The 20,147-nt window shown below is 41.4% G+C and overlaps 1 protein-coding gene across 6 annotated transcripts; it reads right to left on the reverse strand.

Moving 5' to 3' along the window:
- Positions 1-1,915: 1,915 nt before the first annotated feature.
- On the reverse strand, positions 1,916-12,757 carry LOC308114824 (uncharacterized protein). 6 transcript variants are annotated; one of them, XM_080472022.1, is made up of 5 exons: positions 12,436-12,757; positions 11,946-12,013; positions 7,855-8,539; positions 4,667-5,769; positions 1,916-4,285 (listed from the first exon to the last, which is right to left on the reverse strand). In XM_080472022.1, the coding sequence occupies exons 3-5, from the start codon at positions 8,069-8,071 to the stop codon at positions 3,401-3,403; spliced, it is 2,205 nt and encodes a 734-aa protein (XP_080328148.1). In that variant the 5' UTR covers positions 8,072-8,539; positions 11,946-12,013; positions 12,436-12,757; the 3' UTR covers positions 1,916-3,400. The 6 variants fall into 6 exon arrangements, with proteins under 6 accessions (XP_080328148.1, XP_080328149.1, XP_080328146.1 ...); XM_080472023.1 differs by having other exon boundaries at positions 11,946-12,055; XM_080472020.1 differs by having other exon boundaries at positions 1,916-5,769.
- Positions 12,758-20,147: the final 7,390 nt, after the last annotated feature.

The raw sequence follows: 20,147 nt of genomic DNA on the forward strand, positions 1-20,147 counted from the left end.
AACGGACACGGGCAGTTCACGTGACGTCACACCCCGCGGAACAAACGAGCAGCAGTGCGAGGGGTGGCTGTGCATGTGTGTGTGCGGCGGCGGAGGAGCTTGGGGGTGGGGCCAGCCTTAAGCAGATCTTCCTATTCTTGGTTATTATTTATGAGACACACCTACCCTCGTGCCACACCTCGAGGGGAGCAGGCTGTTTGTGTGTGACAGGTACATCCAGTTATTTTTTTTTTTTCAAACTGTCTTCACCCTGCTGCAGTTTGTACACACTCCATTTTAGTGCCACTATTCAGTTTGATGGCAGAACATACAATTTGTCTTGTTTTATTTTTTTTGTGTGGGGGACTTTGTAACTAATTGTCTCCACTCCTGGCTCTAAACCTTTGACAATACTTCAGGAGTATAGTTTTGTCTCGGTTTAATAAGCAGACAGAGCTGCAGGACTTTGCCAGTTTCCTTGTAATCCACAGAAAACGTGAGTGTGTCGGGTGTTTTTTTTTCCAGGCGAGAGCAGTGCTTCCGCACGTTGCCTGCCGGCGTACAATAGCTGTTCCAGCGCACGTGTAGCAGGCACGCGGAGGAGAGGACCGTCCACACGCGGCTCCGCCTCCGATTGGCTGCGGGGACCCTCAAGGCTCCACCCACGACGGGCGCTCATTGGTCAGAAATAGGTCGAAGAAGCCCGCCTGCTCGGATTCCCCTCGTGCATGCCACTGCCGCGTGAGACCAGATGGAAATACAAAAACGCGCGAGAAGGGTTGTCTGGTCTACTGTACAAGTTGCAGAGCACATGCACATCAAAGCACGCCGCAGGAATTCACCTCCTGTTATTTTCCCCCCAGTTTGATATGCGAGATTGACGAAAATACATTGTTGTCCAGCCTTCATATAAAGGTTTCAACATAATGATTAGGCAATGTGTGTAAATATATAAAGCCATTTAATATGGAGTTGTCCCTTTTTTGATAAAAGTAAAGCCAATAAGCAGAAGCATAGGGGGTAGGAATCCTGGACATTTGAAAAAGAGACCCCCCCCTCCCCAATCCTTTCCCCCCTATATACTATCTACCCACCCTCCCAAAACACTCTATAGAAACTCAACTCAGTTTGGCCAGATATGTCTTAGTAGTAGTGAGCACTCCTATATCAGAGAGCTATGGGTTTGAGTCCCTGTCAGGCTTTTCATTGTGGGGTTTGCATGTTCTCCCCACATGTGGATTTCCTCCCAGTCTAAAAACATGCATGTATTAGAGGATAATTGGTGACGCTATATTCCTTTTAGAGTATGTGCAAGTATCTTGTCTTTGCCCTGTGATCTCCTGCATGCAGCCCCTGCCTTGACCCAATTGTTTACTTAGATTGTTCCAGTGCTAAATTAGTGTAGAAAATAGATTGGATGGACATTCTTATCAAAGATATCAATAATATTAATCGTATCACTTTTCTACAAAACTTAGTCACTCTTATTAGCCTCTTACTTGATCTGTTTGTATTGAATGAACTCTCAGATAAAGATAAATGTTTTGTACACTACATGAAAGTATATATTACCACATTAGTAATATTTATATTCTCAAATGTCCCAATATCAAAATCACCACGACTCTTGAACGAGGCTTAAACATTAGTGCTGCGTTAATCTTGTAGTAAACAGCAGACAAACAATTCACAGTCATCCAACACTCAGCCTTTGGTCCACCCCCCTATCACTGTAAAATCCATGTGACTGCCACACACATCCTCACCAGGCCAAGTGTACACTGTTAATGAGTTGCGTGCTGCCACCTAGTGGAGCTTGAAGTGAAAGGTTACCACAGCCATTTATTACAAGCGTAGTTAAAATATATAGTGTAAATTTTGATAATTGAAAACCATTCATTACCCTGGAGAAACCTGGCCAATAACATTAGTAAGCCTAAGCACTTTAATTAAATTTATTGGTATAGCAACTACATCCTGATATCCATTTAACCCACACAGTGATAGTAATAACACTCAAATCCAAATAGAATTGTAAAACTTGTATACTGACTTTGGTAACAGTTTGTACTTACTCGTGTTAACTGATTAGCATTTTGTACCATTTCATGGATATTGCAGTCGGTGACTTTAGTGACAGAAACAAAAGAAAAGCAAAATTATTGTTACACTTAAGGTTTATTCATTGCTGAAATATAATCAACTACTGACTTATCAGTAAATAATGTGATAAAAATCTACTAAAACTATAATTTTCTTTAGAAGAAAGAAAACAAGGCTTTGACAAGGGATGGACATTTCCTAAGTGAATAAAGTGACAAGATGTTCTTAAAACTCATCTTTCTTTAGAAGAAAACAATGCTTGACAGTAAGAGTATGATTGCAACTCGGCATAAAGTAAAAAGATAGAAGGGGTGAGTATAAGGTTGGCATAAAGACTGATTGGGTTACACATAAATACATGGAATATTACATTTGTTTCTATGATAGGTCCTTGTTTTAACACACCGTGAAGTACTGTAGAAATAATCACCGCTAAAAAGAGCATACAAATAACATGAGATAAACATGTGTTACAGTCCACTTGTTTAACCTGTTTTCAATCTCTTGGTATAAAAGCTATGAATATCTTTAAATAAATGAACTAAAGTGAACATCATAAGCAAGGCTTCTTGTAAGTTTCTTCATTTTGGCAGGAGAGGGATCTGTGTAGTACTAATTACCAGCAACTTTGACATGTCATCTATATGTGATTAAATCACAAGGGAATAGAGAGCAACTTTCAAATCAAATTTACACTACAAACTTCAGGTGATATATTGAATAAACCATCACATACTGGAGGAGTGATTTCTCAACCTCAGCAAAAAACTTGACCAGAGAACAAACATGCACTGACAAACTATCAACAAAGGTTGTTGTCCTCATGTCCCTACTCCTAATAAATGCACTTTACATTTTTTTAAAAATCCTCAGAGCTTCTAAGTGAACAACAACAAGACAAATTACACAGCAGACGTTTATCATACAGCAAGAAGTGTAGCAGGAATTCTAGTTAAGGGAAGAAAGATACATTAGCAGGTCATTTCACCTAAACTTGTCTAGTAACTGCACAGTGTCAGCCAAGCATAGTGTCAATGCACTTAAGGGGTTAATTAATGATCCTATGAAAACAGTCACATCTTTGAAAACACCTTCCAATATAATCTGGAAGAATATCTGGTGATATTTTATAGGACACTCTACAGTAGTTGTTAACACACTCATTCTAATAGTCAGCAGAGTCGATGCACCAGAGACATGAGGCAAATTCTCCTGAAGGCCACGAGAGCCTTTTCCAAGTCCCTTTTTTCCTTTCACTTTCCCATTTTAGAACTGAAATGTTCCTCTTGGATGCCACTCTTTTCAGATGCCAGGAGTCTTAGTATCGGTATTGTCCCTGTAGGAATGACATCTCCTCGTGACCCTCACTGGTTTGTCTTTCTCCTGGTCTTTTTGCAAGCTTCAGCCTCTTGGCGTCTCCTCTCTGCAGTCCCTTGGCCCTGCGGCGGCAGGACACCTTGTGCCTGTGAAGGAGTGTAGCATTCCAAAAGCGAGCGGCGCAGCGTCGGCATGAAAAAGACCCTCTGGCACGATGGGAGGCTCGGTGAATGAATGCTGCCAATGGCCGGTGAGACTGCTTCCCACATACACTGCACCTTAGACGCTGCTGAGTGCTCAAGGCTTTTTGTGGGTGTTTTACTGCCATGTGAACCAGCAGTCCCGCTTTCCGGGAAAACACAGCATTGGGGCAAATGGGACAGCCATAGCGTTTCACAGGGACTTTGAGAGATGACAGGATCTGAACCTTTGTTCCACCAGAGTTGACAAGCTTATACCCACCACCACTTGATTCTCCTCCTCGCCTAATTGTCAAACAAAGAGAGCCTTGTTTTTTATTCGATTGGCCTCTTACTGTGAAACTGATTTTTTTCTTTTTTTTGATCCCATCAAACCTGACTAAATCTTGGGATTCCCATTTATTGTCCCTCCACTCTTTCCTGTCGGACTTTTTTTTTTTTTTCTTGTGTCGTCTTATTTCATCGTTTGACAACTGGCTGCTGCAGTCAAGGTGTTGGTGGGACTGGGTACCTGACTGATGATGAAGATGATGGTGGGAGTGATGATGATGGTGATGCAGATGATGATGTTCGGTGGAGGGCAGTTCCGTGAGGGGCTGGAACGGAGCTGTGGTATGAAGTGTACGGCTACGGGATCCAGCTGGATATATGTGCTCTCCTTTCACCCCGGCCGGGGAATGTGGATGCTGCGGGGGCATGACAGTAGAATTAGGGGGTAGGGGCTGAGAGTAAGATGGGGCATTCGAGGCAGAGGGTTGGGCTGCCACATTATCATAAAATAGGGGTGAATAACCAGCTGATGGTTGCGGGTTTGCTTGTTGGTGGCTATGAGTTACAACACTAAGATTCGGCCCTCCATGACCTTCAGTAGAAGGAGCCATCTGTAACAGGGCATTAGTGGCAGCCTCACTCTCAGATGCTGACTGATTCACATCACTCCCACTTCTGTTGTCCCCAGACCCACCACTGCCTTCTTGCTGGTTAGACGTTTCAGACCGGGTTATCCCATGCTGGGACTGCCTGTGCCGAGTAAGGCTATTGGAGTAAGCAAATGCTTTACCACATACCTCACAGCAGAAGAGCTTTTCACCTCCCCCTTCATGAACCGTCTGGTGATGGGCAGTCAGATGGAAGTGATGACGGAACGATTTCCAACATATAGCACAGGTATAAAGTCGAGGAGGTGGTGGAGGCTGTGGTTCAGGTGGAGGTTGCGGCTGTGGGTTGGTGTCTTGAGGCTTGACGTCTTGAGGGTAAGAGTAATAAGAGGAGGTGCTTGGTGCTTGGTTCTGGCTCCTGTCTTGGGCCACGCTACATTGAGGATTTGGATTAAAGCTGTTCAGGTTTTCTGGAGCAGGTGTTGTGGGCACCTCTTCCAGCTCCCCTTTCTGATGAAGTTTACTGTGCCTTCTGAGACTCTGGGAGTAACCAAACTCCTTTCCACAAATGCTGCATTTGTAATTCTTTGCCCCAGAGTGGACCGTTTGATGCTTGCTAAGGTGAAAAGCCTCTCTGAAATACTTTCCACAAACAGTGCAGTGATGGGGTTTTTCTCCCGTATGGATCCGATCATGTCTGCGAAGGGTCTCGCGCCGTGCAAATCCCTTTCCACAGACACTGCAGAGGTGAGTGCGTGGAAGCCCACTAGTACCCATTCTTGGGGTGTACTGCCTACGTTTGGGGGGCTGTCCGCCAGCAGCAGGATCTTTCTTAGCTCTTGGTTTGCGGGGGCGTTTTGGTTTGGCAGAAAGATTCTGTGTGTTGCTGCTCATTGCCTCCTGGCTCCCACCAGCTCTGTAATTCTTATCCATGCCAGATGTAGACGAAGGCGAGCCCAGAGGTCCTAAACCAAGACCACCTAGCAGACCTCCTATGATGTCTCCCCTATCATCCCCTCTATTTCCACTGCTACTAGCAGCTGTTATAGCAGAGATTGCATTATTGACAGAACTAGTGACATCATCCTCTGAGTCATCCAGAAGAGAAGAAAGGGGCAGATGGGGTTGTTGCTGCGGATGATGGTGCTGGCTGTGGCTCTGTGAGTGTGGATGCAGTGTTGGGGCCAAGGGTGCCTTTCTCAGTGCTGGGCCCGCCATCCCACTTCCACAGGGGGAGGCACCAGAGTAGCATGGAGATGGATTACCTTGAGAACGGTGGTCATCATGGTAGCCTGTGTAACGATTCCGAGAGTAGTCAGTGGGGTATTTACCATCTGTTCTGTCCCTGTCATTTGAATTCCCTCCCCTTCCAGACTGAAACAGACCATCACATCCTAAACTTGATTTTGGTTCTCCTTCCCCCACAATGATTACACCATCCTCGTCCTCAGTTTTCCCATAAATAACCCCTCTATTGCTTTGATAAGTTCCCCCTCCTCCATTACCTCCTCCACCCCCTCCCCCAACTCTGTCCTCACCATCAGTTCCTGTCTTGCTGCCTCGTTGCTTGGGTCCCCTACCTGGCTTGCCGCAGGTGCCTGAGGCAGCATGGTTGAGTAGAGAGGTGCTTTCACGGAAGGCACGACCACAGGCAGGACATCGGAATGGTTTTTCCTCATGTATCTTCTCATGGCGTGTCAGTGACTCTCTACGATTAAAAGCCCGAGAGCAGGTGGAGCAGCCATATGGGCGGGCAGACGAGTGTATAACACCATGTTGCAGGAGGTGCCCTTTTTTCTTAAAGCTTTTGCCACAATCAGGGCAATTAAATACTTTGTCTGGGCTATGACAAGTATTGGAGGAGGGTTGGGGAGTTTCTTGGGTTGAGTGGGGAAGGCTTGGGTCAGGCTGTGGTTTAATATGAATAGGATTAGGGCCAGTAGTGGCAGTATTGCTAGTACCTGCAGATGTTGGCTCATGCATGCGCAAATGCCTACGAAGACTTGAAAGGTGAGGGAAGCTTTTTCTACACTCTCCACAACTATAAACAGGCTCTGAATCAGACTCTGTAGCATTAGCTTGTATTGAGCTCTGGTTATCAGATTTAGAAAGGTGAGAATTGTTAGTAACTAGTACTGAGGCAGCAGTGGAAGAGGGAGCAGAGGAGGAGGAGGAAGAAACTACTGATGAGGATGAAGATGATGAGGCAAGTAGGGATGATGGGTCTCCACCCATATTTGACAGGCCAACTCCACTCCCAATTAAAGCCGGAGGCTGACCATGACTAAGCCCTCCATTACTACTAGTGCTAGGATTACCGCTGTGCCCATGGTTGCTACTGCTATTACTACTACTACTACCATCAGATTTTCTTTGTGGCAAATAGCCAGCCATAGCCTTCTTCCGCCGACTGCTATTGGTGCTACCACTTCCACTGCTTTCCCCTTTGCCATCATCCTTTGATAAAGATAAATGAAGTGGCAAAGGGAGGGGCAAGCCCGCCTCCTGCTGCATCAGAGAAGCTATCTGATTTGATGAGAGTACAGGAATGCCCTGGAAGTCAAAGCTACCCAGTGATGATGGCTGGGAGCCTGGGTGGAGAGGATGATGTGGATGGGAATGAGAGTGAGGATGAGAGAGGGTGTGATGTGGAAGCTGTTGCTGCTGGGGAGGTTGCTGTGGTGTTTGCTGTGATTGAGGAGTGGAGTGGGCATGTGAGTGAGAAGAATGCAAAGCAGGAGGTGGGGCAAGGCTAGCACTAGGCTCTCCACCTGTTTGACTTAAACCAATCCCCAAGTGGTTATGGGTTCCCTGTTGGACAAGAAACTGCTCTAAACTAGCATTAGCAGGCACGCCAGAAAGAAAATATTGATTAGCAGCTAACATGCAACTAAACTGTTGGTGAAGGCTCCGTGCATCAGACTGGGCCCCAACTAACTGGTGTCCCAATGAGCTGACTGCACTGCTGCTAGAAGGGTTGTTAGAAGTGGCCACAGAGGTTGAAGGAGAGGGAGAGGAAGAGGAAGGGCCAGGTGATGCTTGGGGTACAGAAAGGCCAGGATGTAGAGGAGGAGGGGGTGGAGGTGCTGATGTTACTAATCCTCCTAATCCCCCAGCACTGCCACTACTGCTACTTCCCCCGGCAAAGTGCTCAAATCGACCTACACCTGGGTGTAACTGCTCCTGTGCTAGTGCTGCCTCAGACGGGTGGAAAGAGCGCAGGAACTGTGGGTAGCCTGAAGAATGACTTGAGCTGCTGCTCATCTTGCTTGACTTTGAACGAGAGCTCTGAGATGAGGAAGGCTGTTGTTGTAAAGGTGGGGGAGGAGGGGCACTCATCTTGGCAAAAATGGAGGCAGAATCAGAAAAGGCGTTACCTCTAGACCCCTGCAGGGGGCCCAAGCCAAGTCCAGACAGAAGAGCTCCAGAAGATTCAGCCTGCTGCTGCTGCTGCTGCTGAAGTTGATGCTGGTGAAGTTGCACTTGCTGCTGATGCTGCAGTTGTCGATCTAAACCAAGGCCTTTGAACTGGTGGGCCTGGTGCCCACTTAACATCTCTATAATGTCCAGATTGTATTTTCCAAATTGGAACATTTCCCACTCAATGGCACATATGGGTGCAGGTGCCAAACCTCCAGCACTAGGGGTGGCAACAATAATTCCACCACTGACTGGTGAAAGACAAACTTCCCCCTCAAAGTGAGGCTGTGCTACAATTATGTATCCAGAATTAATCAAACGAGAGCTTTGAGCTTAAGTTCATCTCTCAACATTGTTTACGTCTGCTGCTGCTACTTCCTGTTGATCATTTACTGCCCACAGTCTACTTCCAAAGTAAGTGGTGTAGCTGAGATGATAAGTTGATGATCAAAGGGTAAAAAGGGTAAAAAGTCTTTTGGGAAGGTAGTTAAGTTCCGGCAATAATAAAAAAAAAATTGCTTAATTTGTATTGAGAAGCAGTTCAAACGACTTCTTCATCCTTCCTCTGAGAATTACTGCGTTGATATTTTCCTTCACCTATGCAAGATTCCTCATCCGTGTTCAGCCAAGAAGCTCCTACAGCTGAAAACACAAAATTCAAAAAGTATGACAGTCACAGAGGGCTTACAACATAAACTTGTATAACAATTACAATCCCTCACTCGGAGTCCTTTAAATTTATTCAAGTGTCCAATCTATTAAAGTGAATACATAACAAAAACCTTATATTTATCATCCCAATATGTGCCACAATATTTATGTCAGAGGATTATGACAATCATAAATACAGGTACGTCTAAAGAAATCTGAATAAAATGGAGAAGTTCTTTTTTGCATGACTCGATTAAAACAATGAATCTTCCATATATTTTAGATTCACTGCTATAAACAGAAACATTTACATTTTTTGTTTGTTTTATTCTTTGTAGATTTACCTCACAGGTCAATATAGTATCTCCAAATATTGTTCTTTTGAACCAAAGGTCATAATTATATCAAAGAAATCCAAAATTGCTTGAAACATTTTTGTTTTTAGGTCATGGGTGTAAAAATTACTGGGAAAAAAACAACAGAATTTCTCATTGGCATTGGGATTTCTTGAGATGAATCTGTTCTTACTATATCAAATTTTAACTAATAAAATATTTCTGTATGTTGTGATTATACATATATAAGAGGCAGAAAAGATCAGCAGTAAAAAAGACCGCAAGTAGAGCACCCGGTATACTCGTGCAGATTCATAGAAAGTCATTCAAAATAAGATCTCCCTTTATAAACGTCCCACATACAAAAGCAACCACAAAGAGATTAGTCAATAGTTAACATTTTATATTTTGCAATAACTTACCATGTAGCAGATCTGATGGATTGCAGCCCAAGTGGAATAGCTGCATAAATGCCAATTCTTTTTATTGTTAGATTTAGCTTTACTATGGAAAACAAAGTTAGTCTCACCATTATTGTGTCTATTCATATATATAAGTACTTTGTGGGCGTCTGTGAGACAAGAGGCAGACTGTTTAACAAACCTACACTCTTACATGCTGTCCTACCTAACCCTGTAACATTTACAGGCTGCAGCAGCTGTATGAGGTGGATCACATTGTCTTTTACTGTATAAATACAATATGTGTGGGTACTCTGCCAGCACTAAATGTTACAAAAAACCTAGACAGAATAGAGAGGTCCTCTATGAAAAAAGCACAAAAGAGCATACTGTACGACTGAGGTTTGGGTGAATGCAGGAGTATTTATGTAACATGTTATTTAGAATTTAGCAACATAAGTAAAGACTGGTGAGTTTTGTTATTCAACATTAAGTTAAATAACTTTATTGATCCCCTTGGGTAGATGATTCCTTTGCATTTGGCACATTCTATTTATAGTTCACTTTAACTACACATAGTAGGATCAGTGGAACAGACAGGGTTTAGTGGCGATGGTGATACCGCAGCGATGAGCAGTGGCTTCCACTTCCCCCATCAAAACATATTTCCCTCCAGAGATCTGAACCAAAGACCTTCCAGCTTCTACAACCACTAATCCGCCATCTTTATTTTACATATTAAACACACAAATTGTTAGAAATAGTTAGTTTCATCATTACAATCGCTGTCTAAAACAATGGCAACTAATTTTGATTGATTAACTTTTAATTTCATTTGAAAATGTATTGGGAGTTGCTATTATGGTATTTAGCAACTGAAATCTGGATGAAAAATATAATTTAGACTGAAGAACCCTCTTCAAGTCATATTCCTGCATATGGCAGAACTTAGTGGAACAAAACATGTCATTGTCAGTTCTGAACGCTCAGCATGGAACTAATCACTAGCTCTTCCTGCTGAAACCAAAATTAGAAAGTAAAAATTAATGTCTTCAAAGACGGGTCACACTGCACCACCAAATGATAATTTTCATTCAATTTGTTTTAGAATTTTGATGAGGGTTTTTTAATCCCAGTTTAATGAAAAAAAAATATATACTTGATTATATGTGGTTGTGTTAATTACACGATAGTCCCATAACAATGTGTGTACATATGCAAGCCTGTCACAAACTGTCCCATGGAACTCTACTTGACCGTATCCCACGTACACGTAACTGATGTTGCTATGGGTTATTGTGCACGTCAGCAGTGACGCGGTACACTACTTTGCAATAATGCACACATTGTTTGGTTTGGTTTCTCTCCGTTAAGAGCACCTAGAAACTACTGTGTTGTATGTGGTGCTATAAAAAAATAAAGTTGAATTGGATAGTTTTACATTCAACTGACTTTTGGGGATTCTGCCCTTTGCCTTAGTTTTATAGTTTTTAAATCATTTCATAAACCACACTCAAAAAGTTAAGAACATTTCTGTTTGGTACATCCTTTTCTGTTCGAAGGCTTTTTGACAATAAATCTTGCACTATTGGAACGCTTGATTATTTCTCTTTTATATAGTGCCACTATAGTAAGAAACATGGATTGGTGGGTTGCATTCAAGAAAAAAAACTTGATAAACTTTCTCTGCCAATGCAAAGCGATTTTTGTTTGCTGTTGACACTTCCTTTGATGGATTGGATGGATGATTTAGCAATGCATTTGTTTAATGGAACAGGAGCCGCAGTAGAGAAAAAAAACATACACAGCCACAACAGCCTGGCATTCCCTGCTCCTGGTGCTGCTCACACACTGCTGTGTTGTGTTGGTCTCTCTGGCATGAGCAGCACGGCCAAGCTGCTCCCACAAGTGTTCAATGAGGTTGAGGTCAGAACTGCTGGCAGGCCGTTCCATCCTCAAATTCTAGCTGTCGTCTCTGTAATACTCTGCACTACTAGGAGTACTGCAGGCCTGACTAATCAGGCCTTGCAATAGTATACCATTTGTTGCCAAGAAGTGTTGCTATAATATTGGAACCGTTATCCACCAAACACAGGCTTCCTTATTTTTAGTTCATAGTTGTTTCATTTAAAACCCTCTGCTTTTTGGCATTCTTTGTATTTGGCAAAGGCGGAATCTGTATGTACAGATAAAATTGTTTCATTTCTGAGCACAATACATAGTTCTTAGATTTAATTATTTCTCCATGTCAGACCATATAAATAAAACAAAATCTGAATTTGAGTAATTTGGAGTGAATATCATCACCTACTTGTTCACCTTTATAGTTATAGTCCATCCCTTTACAGATTCTTCTCTGTATAGTCATTTAAATCATTTCTGCTACTTTTTGCATCACCAGCAATGCGTTTACATGAGCCAGTGCAGCACAAAATGAAACAAAATCACCATATCAAATTTTACAACAACTGGAAAAGGTTTTTTCAGTGTTATTAACATACATTTGCATAATGGAAATTTGAACAGTTCAAGTTGGATTGAGTTATAGCCTAAATGCAAGTTGTGGGCCTTTAAAATGTTCTATTGATTTACTTGTGAAGAAGGGTAAAAGTGGCAGCCCTCACTCTGAATGCGGCTTTGCTCACCTCGTTTTAATCTTACCGTTTCCTCAAGTTGAAGCGATGAATGCAGCGGGGATTTGAGCTCCTGTGGCAGTCGAGGAAGATAATCTAGCACACATTAGATTTTCATGTTAGAGTAAACCAGCGACCCTGTGAAGAAGGCAAAAAAAATAAAACAACAAAAAAAAAAGAGCTAAATGAAACAGCAGTCCTTCAGTCCGGCTGCACAATGTAAACATTAGCCGGGAGAGGAAGAAGCATCCTCAAACATTATTGGCCAACATTTGTAGGAAAAAAAGGGAACCATTGCTTGCGTTTGCACGCAAAACTTCCCAGTTCTCCCCAGCATCATAATGTACTCGGCGTGTTTTGGCTATTTGGAGCCGCACGCAGTCTGGAAGTCCCGAGAAGCGCCGCGGCTAACGTTAGCCAACATTTCCGAGCACAACGTTATCCGACCGTTAACATGACGACGCCTCCGTCAAAAGCACATAGAATCTGAGTAAAGCGACATTCAGAGGAATGTTTACCTAAGCACCCAGGCTCCGGAGCGACAGTGGCGGGTGGATGAGGCCTGGCACGCCTTCTTCGAAGCCGCCTGGCTAGCTATCGGCCGCTTCCATTTCTGCGTGCTGTTTTCCAGTCGTTAGCCAGAGCCATTTTCACTGATGCTGAGCGGGGAGAGAGCCCACAGCGATCCCCCTCCGAATCACCGGCGGCCCGCGCCGCAGCCACACAGCAGCTGCTTCATCACGACGGGTCGCGCCGGCACCGAGCTTTTAGCTGAATGTTTCGACGGCCGAGGGAAATTTAGATGGTCGGTGGTAATATTTTTTTTTTTTTTTGGGAGGTGGGGGGGGGGTGGGGGGGTGTAAAAGTGAGTGACGTGTGCTCCCTTAACATTGGTCCTTTCCGGCCCTTGTAATGTTTCCGGGTAGGGGTAGCGGGGCTCGCGCTCGGCTCTTTTTAGGGCTCGGAGCGGAGAACCGTCAAACCGGGGAGCCGCCACCGCACACCGTTCAACTTTAACTTTTTAGTTAAACATTACTATTGGTCTCTTTATAGTAACAAATATTCGTCCTGTTGATAATCTTCCCCATGCTTCAATATGTCTTTTGCCTTGAAAGCCTGCAAATATAAAAAATTTAAAAGAGATTAAACAAAGAAACTGAAGTTGAAGTAAGTAACTATTTTGTTACTACTGGCTCATATAGTCACTAAGCACAAGCCAAACAAAGTTTACTAAATTAAATCTATCACTGACAAGCTGTGGAAATAATTGCCTCATGAGAATACCCTTGGTCCAATTCCAGCTGCTAAACTTTCTATGTGTATTTTATCGCACTGTCCCAAAATATGTGTTTGCAGCTGATTCCATCCATCAATCCATCCTCTGTACCTGGGGTGTCAAACACATTTAAGTTCAGAGGCCACACATACAGCTCAATCCAATCTCGAATGAGCCGGACTGGTAAAATAGTGCCCTAATAACCTTAAAATGTCACTTTTCTTTGTTGTGACAGGGAGTATACGAGATGTAAATGTATATATTTTCAGTTCTCAGTGCTGTGTTGTGACTCCTACTCTTAAGAAATTTGTGTTAAAAAATCAAATGTTTTCTTTGAAATTTGTATAATATTCTTGGCGGTTTGGCTGATTTGTAGCCTCCTGCAAGCCAGTTTTGCCCCACGAACCTTTTGTGTGACACCCGTTTTATCCCGTGGCACTGGAGCCAATCCCAGGTTACTACAGTATATAGGCAGTGGCAGGATACACCATGGAAAGATCGCCAGGCTCACAGGAAAACTCAGAAACAAACAACCACACACACTCACATTCATTTAGGGTCACCGAGAATAAAGTGGAGTATCCAGAGAAAACCAACACACACACGGGGAGAACATGCAAACTCCACACCTTCTCGCTGTGAGGTGAGAACGCTGACCACTGCACCACCGCGCAACCCTGTTTGTTGCTGTTTGGCAATGCAAAATTGCCTGTATGTGTGAATGTCTGTGTGTCTCTCTGTTTGCTCTGTGATGGACTCGACAACCCTGAGTTGAATACAGCAGTACAGAAAATAGATAAGTACTCTGTAAACTGGTCTGCTTTGACAGACAAAATCAGGTAATATGCCTAATGTTTATCTAGCTATCATCTGGTAAATACTTCACACATGTGCCATTGCGAGAAGTGGAACGCTTACTCAGATAAGACAGATGTAACTTTGCTTAAATTGTATTAAATCACCATCAAGTAGTTGTTAAAAAAGAACACTCAGATCACTGCACTCCTCTAAAACCTCTCAAGGTTTTACTCTCATCACAGCGGGAGTAATACTTATGATGGTGAGAGTCTGGAAATAAAAGCATATTCATGCTAAATGATATTGGTCTGCGGCAAAATCCCAAGTTTCTTTTTTCTTGAATATGTCATTTTTTTAAAATTTGTTTTAAAATGTCTTTTAACGTTTTCATTGTTTATTTGGGTGTCTTGAAAGGAGCTTACAATTTAAATATACTATGACGATCATATAACATCTGTGCAGCTTCTATGAAGCTTTATCCATCTCTGGGGTGTAGAATCAATCCAGCCTGATATGGGTGAAGGTCGGGTACACACTGCAGAGATAGATCGTCACACACACATTATTGGACTGTGAGAGGAAACTTGGAGAAATCCCCCAATCTGTCTTTGATCCTGGGACATTCACTTTACGAAGCAGGAGTGCATGCATATATAAAATAATGAACTATTTCATTTTAAACTTTTAAACAGATTTGGGTACGTACGTAAGTAAGTAAATCTTATTTTGAAAGCGCTTTTCACAGGTTAAAAAACAATAAAAAAATCACAAAGTGCTACACATAAAATGGGCTCATAAAGCAACATAAGAATAATTTCATAAAAGAAATAACAAATGTGGAAAACCCATTAACCGAAAGCTTTCCTAAATTTGAAAACAAAAAGTGCTTTTTAAAAAAGTTTGTAGAGTCGAGCATACGGAGGAACAAGGGCAAGTCGTTCCATGGTCTGAGCGCTGCGGCCTGAAAAGACAGACGTACATTCATTTCTTGCTGTCAACCCAACCAGTCTAAATCCAACCATAACCTGCATCAGACAAACTTCCACATTTTTCTTTCTTACCAACCATCAACACTAACTCAATGACAGCCACAAAACACTTGATTTGATAGAGCTAGACATCAATGTAGACGTTTCTTTCTTGTAGGATTAATCCCAATGCATTGCGTTACGTAACTCTTCTATTTCTCTTAACTCTTTATAATAACATATTAGTGTTTTTTCCTATTTACTCTGGGAAAATGTTGCAGTGATTTTTCTGATTTTTCTGATTTTTCTGATTCTGATTAAAAATCACCACTTCTCTTGTTCAGAGTCAGTGTACCTGTGAAACAACTAAATAAGTGTCACTACAGCCGAGGAGTTTATTAAATATTCAGCTCAGGAATCACCTTTGCTCTTGTGAAGGACAAGTTCATTATCAGTCTCCCATCTCAGAGCTCAGCATTTAACTGTGCATCAGATTTTATCTAAGATTGGAACAGCAGCCACATCCCAACGTCAACGATTCCGACTGTAGAAATCCAGCCTTCATTTTCAAACATCTGCGGAAAGATTTTGCAAAGGGAGACCAGTGAGCAGAGGAGAGGCGCTTCAACTGAGAAACACGGGAACATTATATCAGTGGCAATTTGTACTTTGCCTTGATGAGCCCACATTTGAGGGTTTCTTCTTCTTTTTTTTTTTCTCCGTTCCAGCTGCCGTGCTTTTTGGCGACAGAAAGAAGGTGAACGGATGGTATCTGCATGTGCGGTTCCCACCTTGAATCACAGAGGAGGAGGTGTGACAGTGTGAGGGGGGTTTGCTGCTGGCGCTCTGAGAGATGTATTAAGAATTTGGAGGATACTTAAATCGACGTGGCTACCACAACACCCCGCATTAACAAACCGTCGTATCTGGTTTGAGGCCATCGTTACATACACTCTGAGGGTCTTAAGGGACAAGTTGAACAAGAAACGGACGAAAGAGTATCACCGCAACAGTTATCCATTGATGGGTCTAAAGGAGTTGAATCATAGCATGAATAAAAGGCAAACAACAAGCCAAATACATTTGATTTTGTTTAAGAGTTTTCAATTTAATAGTGCATCAATACATCCATCCATCTTCTGCTCTACTTTGTCAAATGTAATGTCACAGGTTCTAGGGGCATACACACATTCCCACCTACTAACAATTTAGACTCGCCAATAATCCTCAAGTACATGTTTTTGGCCTGTGAGAGTAAACCGGACGATACGTTGAGAGAATACCAGGGAAAACATGCAAACTCAAACATTCAAAATTACACATCGAATCAGTCGGACTGTCCTGACTTCGTTGTAATAACGTAAGTGTTTACAACTGTTGGACCATGTGCTCAGTGTATCCATTGATAACAAAAGGTATCTGCAAATAGTCTAACATGACTATGTTCTGCTTCCTTTGGCATACTCAACACATTAGTCAGCCCTGTGCAGGTTAACAGAAATAGATTTGAGGGTGAGTTATGTGCTGTTGAGAGCAAAGTCTTCATGCACTGTTCATCTTCGAGCCACTGAACCCCCTGGTGGTGAAATCTGTAAATTACATAGTAATGTATCAGAAGCTGCTACTGCCAAAGTCAAACATAATAATTCTAAGCCCCTTGTGTTCCTCATATGAAAAAGAAAAAAAAAGAAAGAAATCTGTATCAGAACAATGGCAGGCGTTTGCACTTTCATTTAAGCCTTCGTACATCTCAAAGCAATAAATGTATTCACCGGAGGTTTTGAATATGAGCTCCACAGCTCTCACCTCACTGTAAGGATCCGTCTGGTACAGTCTCATATAACTCTGCGCAGACCATTTGGCTGTGAAATATATAAAAACAATTTCCTCTTTCCATTTGATTAAAAGTCATCTGCTTCCAGTTGCACTGAAGCCCCACTGAAGCCACAGTATCTCCCAGATGAACTAGGATTTTATCATAGACACACACACACACACACACACACACACACACACACACACACACACACACACACACACACGTGTGTCTCAGAGCTGTGCTTTATATCGATATACAGTATATATGTGTTGCTCTGATAGTTGGTCTGAGCTATTTCGAAATATTTTGTGTCTATTCCTGTTTTATTTGTATTGCATTTATAGTTTTGTTTCTTGTTTTGTCTTATGTTTAAACTGTACTCCTCATGTACAGCACTTTGTTTCAACCATGGTTGTGTGACAGTATTTTACAAATAAAAAGGATATGGTCAAATTGATATCTTAGCTAGGCCATGTCAGTACAATTTTTTTTTTCCTTCATTTGTTTTCATCACATTTTTAATACATTATTTCACTTCACTAGAGCCATTTGATTAGAATAGTTATTATTTGCATACTGATCACAATATAAATGAAAAACATATGAGGAGCTTCTGAAATATCAGTCAGAAATAATTCATAAAAACAACAACCAGCCTCACCATTAAAACTGGGATGCTTGAAAATACATTCCTACTCATCTAAACGTTGAATGCTTTTCTAATAATGTATATAATACAGTACTGCTCATATGTACTTTACTATATGTGCATTTACTCTACTGTATATGTTGCTGCTGATAATTACTTGACCATTTTCACTGTGCGACTTCTACTTGTATTTAACTATTTTTGTACTCTGGTGCTGCTACGTTTATGTAAGTAATGATTCTGGATGCTTCCTCCACCCAGAGAAAATTAGTTTACTGGCTTGCCACGTGTTTTAGTTCAAAAAGGAATCTCAAATGAACTTCATTACATAGCTAATTAGTCATACTTAAGAGATGCCAGGATTTCCTTTGTGCAACCACTGAACACAGATGTCAGTCGGAAGTCTGATACATTGCTAAAGAGATTGACAGATAGGTTTGAGAAGCCTGGCACTCGAGAGGGTTTGCAGGTATTATGATGTGCTCTGAAATGCTGTCTCAGGGAGGAACTAATAAAGTATAATTTACATCATTTAGTTAAATGGGTGAGGAATATATTTGCCATGTTCCAAACCAGTATGACTGTGAATGAATGATTGAATGAATGACTACAAATGTGACATATTAAACTAAATAACATGTCTTTGTATCAGAAATACTGAAAGGCACTTTTCTTTTCTTGGGGTTGGGGGCGGGCGTCCTTTAGCTTACGACTAACCTGTAAAGAAATCGTGATCAAAAAGGAATCATTTGGAGATACTATTGACTTTTTTTTTTTTTTTTTATTAAATCATATATTTTGTGGAAATTTAAACACTTAAACAAGTTATTGTGGAAAAGTGATGTAACAAGTCAACTGATCAAAACTCCCAGTTGAATTCATTGTAATAACTTCCAACTACTTTAGCAACAACTTTTACCAGACCATAACCAGGCCATTTTATTTATGAGAAATTGTAAAGGTTTGCCATTTACAAATTTAAAAAATCATAACCCGCCCGACCTGAAAACTGTTAATGCTGCTTTTGGCAACTGCTAATGTTACCAAGCCAATAGAAAATACTGTGTGTTTTAAGCTCTTAAGCCAAGGATGATAAGAAAGGTAAAAAAAAGATGAATGATGCAAGAAATCTCACACACTCCCGAATGAAGGACAAAACATTTTTCCCACCAACTTTATTATACAAATTCTTTGTAAATCACTGTCGTATCCAAGAGATCAATGCATTGAACAATAAGAAAAGGGCTGTTTTTAAATGTATAGGCATGAAAATAAATCCTTGAATTTTCATTAGGTGGACACTGTCCCTGTCTGTGTCTAGTGGCCATTAACAATTCTCTCTCTAAATGAATTCATAATGGTAAAAATATACACCATATTCATTCATTTCTCTCTGGAAACAACCTTGTTAAGCTGACTTGTCTGTATATTACTTTTTAGTTGTCAAAAAAAAAAAAAGAAGATATAATCCCTTTTCAGCCATCTGGGAGGCTATGGCGATAAAAAGACAACAAAATGTTATGAGTTTGGCACTGTACAATTCATTAAATACTAACACATATTTTTTTTTAATCTTCAAATTAATGTCAAAGAGATCACTCAAAATATTCTGATTGTACTAGCTATACAAAATACAATACTTGCACAAATTAGATTAACCATTTATAAAATTGTGATGATGAGCTTTGATGGATATGGCTTGTGAGATATTACAGACTTTGCTACAGACCTTTTGTGGCTCTATTAAAAAACTCTAATACTACTGTATGTCCCCTGTCCTAGTTCCCTGAAAAAAGATACTGCATTCAAAGCATTCAGGTTTCCATTAGATCTTTCTTTTTCCAACCCGTGTAATAAACATTGATCCAAACATACATACATTATGGCGTCATGGGTGTAGCTCGTACGAAGCCCATAATAAATCGGGTCAGGCCGCTGCAGCTGAGGCAGCAGACTGTCTGTGGCAAGAGTAACATCCCAAATGTATCTATCCGTCACTGTCTATTGAAACACCATCATACATTTAGAAGGCTGCAGATTTTTTTTAAAAATACATGTTTTTGTACCAGAGTGGAAACCTAAGTAATCACTTGAGATCAAGAAGTCATAAGGCTGATGTCTAGGCACAGTACATACAGCTGGAGAATGGCCATACAAGCACTGATGACCGTAAAATCCAGGCATGGTGTAAATGCCTCTCAATGAAATGGAGCTGGCATGCATCAATATTTGGAATGTTTTTAAAAACTTTAATCTATGACCAGATGTATGAAAAACCAACTAGTCGTGAGAATGCTAGTTATCTAAAAACAATAAACACTTAAATCCCACCAAGTAAAATAACATCACATCATAAGATAATTGTTAATAATAACCATAACAGTTATAATAATTATTAATAATAACACTCCATCATATTCATAACAACTACATTTAGCACGGTGTATAGGAAGATTGTCCAAATGAATTCTGTGTTTCTGTTTATCAGCGTTTCGTCTCGGTGTCCATCCACATGACTGAACAAAAACTGAGCAGTAACCAGTTCCTTCTTCGATCCGCGTAATACCCCTTTGGTTTCTGTTAATAAAAAACAATACTCTCTCGACACAATGGCTTCCATTGATCAGTCACACTTCCAGCTGCGCTCGTACAGAATGTAAACCTTGAGGACACGACACAAAGTATGTTTGTATCTGGTGCAAATAATCAGGGGATAGATT

The sequence above is a fragment of the Lipophrys pholis genome, assembly GCF_963383615.2.
Source record: "Lipophrys pholis genome assembly, chromosome: 9".
Lineage (NCBI taxonomy): Eukaryota > Metazoa > Chordata > Actinopteri > Blenniiformes > Blenniidae > Lipophrys > Lipophrys pholis.